We start from the raw sequence: 2,644 nt of genomic DNA on the forward strand, positions 1-2,644 counted from the left end.
TGAAAGATCTGCGCTTCAGCGCTTCGGATTAAATCTCCTTTCGGCAACGCTTCTCTAGTATCCCGTCTCATCTGGATTAATTCTGGGTTAACTTCCAGATTAACTCTGGATTAACCTGCAGGGTTTTTAATTGCGACGTTGTTTGTGATTTCAGAGAGAGGTGATAGCGGCACTGCCTAAGCTGATACGCCTGAACCCAAACGTAGTAAAGGAAGTGTTCAACCGACTACTGGGTGTAAATGGTGAGGTTTAAGATAAGGTAGAGTAAGATGAGGGTTAGGGTTAGATAATATCAAACAAAGTATGATAAGGTATGATAAGTTGAGATAAGGTAAGATAATGTACGATAAGAAAAGGTGATATAAAGAAAGGTATGATAAGAAAAGGTGATAAGAAAAGGTAATGTAATGTAAGGTAATATAAGGTAAGGTAATGTTTGATAAGATAAAGTGTCATAAGTTAAGGTAATACAGTAATATAAGGTAAGGTATGAAAGATTAAGGTAAGGTGACGTAGATACTCTGTGTAGCATAGTTAACGTTGTCACCTAGTTTACAACACAGATTGAGTGGTGACTGAGCGTGGCAGGCTATGACACCGTCACTATTCCCTCACTGTTTTTGTCGTTGGTTAACGAGCGCTCCCTCTCTCTCTCTATCGTTTAGTTGAGGCTGGATCAGGCCCGCTGTCTCCTGCAGAGCTGCTGGTGGCACTACACATGATAGATCCAACCAAGGTCGACATGAAGTGCATCATCAAAGGTAAGCAACGCAAGCAAGCGCGCGTGGGATGGGAGGACATCTCACCTCCTTCTCTTCTTCCGCCTCCTCCTCTTCCTCCTCCTCCTCTTCTTTCTCCTCCTCCTCCCAAACCTTCTTCTCCCGCCACACACAAGCTTTGACCGTTACTAGAATAAAAAAAAGTGATCAATTAAACAGAATAACTAAAAGTTAATTATTCCATGGTTAAAGATTCGCATAACCGATCAGTAACGTGTAATGTATGTGTGGTTAACTAATGGTCACCCATCCCTCCCTCCCTCGCTCTGTGCTTCCTTCTCTCTCCTTTCCTCTCTCTCTCTCTCCCCTCTGTCTCTCCCTTGCTCTCTCTCTCCCTCCCTCGCTCTGTGCTTCCTTCTCTCTCCTTCCCCCTCTCTCTGCGCGGCATCGTTGCTGGTACCTCCCTCGTCGTTGCAGCGAGCGGGCCATGTGTTTCGCAGGAAGAGGAAGTCTATACACCAGGAGGTTGCTTGCTCTCGTTCATCCCGGCAGCTGAATGGACAAGGAGGCCGCTGCCGACGCGCCATGCGCACCGTCATACAAGTGCTCTCGCTCAGGCGTCTACCCGCGCCTCATAGGCTCGTCATGAACACCCTGCACCGCCTCATAGAGAGAGAGCGCTACGTGTTTTCATGCGATGTGTGTGCGTGCGTGTGGCGTGCGGCGTGATGTGCTGTGGCGCTGCGTGCGTGGATTGTGTGTGCGTGCATGCGTGCATGCATCAGTAGTATGGTCTTCATGTCGTGTGGCTTGCGTCACAGGTGTGGAATCAGAAGAAGGTATGGATTAGTGTTAGGGTTAGTATTAGTGTTGGGGTTTGGTTTTAGGTTAGTGTTTGGGTTAGTGAGGTTATGTTAGTGTTAGGGTTAGTGAGGTGATAACAGTTCATATTGTTTTACAGGTGTGGAAGCAAAAGAAGGTGTGGGTGGGATTCGTAAAGTGCTGCCAGCAGACGATGCCACAGTCGCTGCAGGTGCTGCTGGAACTGCCAGCAGAGCAGCTAGCTGACGTGTTCAAGATCAGCCCTGAGGTGCGGCTGCCGCTGCTGCGCCACGTCCAGTCATTCACCGACCACCAGGTATGTACAGGTGTCACCCCCAGGTATGTGCTGGTGTCACTGCCAGGTACATGCAGGTGTCATCATAGATGTGTCTAGGTGTCACCATAACAAATATGTAGGTATATAAAATTTCTTATGCAACAGGTATAATATACTCTTGAATTCTAGGCTAATCTCTCTCTTTAACTTTAGGGAGGAAATAAAATAATAATTTAAATTCAATTCACAATATTAGAGAGGAAATTTTGTCAGAGAATTATGTTAGAGAGAAAATTATGTCAGAGAATTAGGTTAGTGAGTAAATAATGTTGGAGAGTAAAATCGTAAGTGGACGAGGAAGGAGTCGGGATAGAGGGGGTGTGGTGCCGTCTATCATCTATGTCTACATCTACATTGTCCTCATGTCTGTTATTCAGCGAGACCACCTCAACAAGGACATCGTCAAGGTTCTAGAGAAGGAGCCGGTCAAGGTCGAACCGCACCCAGAGAAGCTCGTCGTCGTCATGGCAACAGAGGGCGCCGCTGACGTGAAGCTGCCGGGAGTCGTGGCGGTGTCGGCAGCCGACGTCGTCCTCGTGAAGCAGGAGGCGAAGGTGCGCTCGCTGTCTAGCCGCGTCTTTCCTCGCGACGAGATTCCACGGATGCATCCGTGCGAGCGACATGAGAGCGCGTACCCCCCTTAGATTGATCGAGCTCGGTCGGTTTGTACGCGCCTCTTTCGCGCGTGCGTTTTGCCGCGTCGTCGACGTCGCCACACTTCGTTGCTAAGCCGCATTTTTAGAACGTCCGTAACGCGACTCTGATT

At 48.3% G+C, this 2,644-nt stretch overlaps 1 protein-coding gene across 1 annotated transcript in view; it reads left to right on the forward strand.

Moving 5' to 3' along the window:
• Positions 1–2,432, forward strand: part of LOC106818103 (symplekin-like) — a gene marked incomplete at its 3' end in the record, with an annotated part of 13,923 nt that extends 11,491 nt beyond the window's left edge. The window contains exons 12-17 of the mRNA XM_014822821.1: positions 155–242; positions 666–761; positions 1,197–1,244; positions 1,285–1,394; positions 1,678–1,857; positions 2,256–2,432. Coding sequence (XP_014678307.1) covers positions 155–242; positions 666–761; positions 1,197–1,244; positions 1,285–1,394; positions 1,678–1,857; positions 2,256–2,432 — 699 coding nt within the window. The remainder of the gene's footprint in view (positions 1–154; positions 243–665; positions 762–1,196; positions 1,245–1,284; positions 1,395–1,677; positions 1,858–2,255) is intronic.
• Positions 2,433–2,644: the final 212 nt, after the last annotated feature.

Source organism: Priapulus caudatus, unplaced genomic scaffold (genome assembly GCF_000485595.1).
Source record: "Priapulus caudatus unplaced genomic scaffold, Priapulus_caudatus-5.0.1 Scaffold2027, whole genome shotgun sequence".
Taxonomy (NCBI): Eukaryota; Metazoa; Priapulida; class Priapulimorpha; order Priapulimorphida; family Priapulidae; genus Priapulus; species Priapulus caudatus.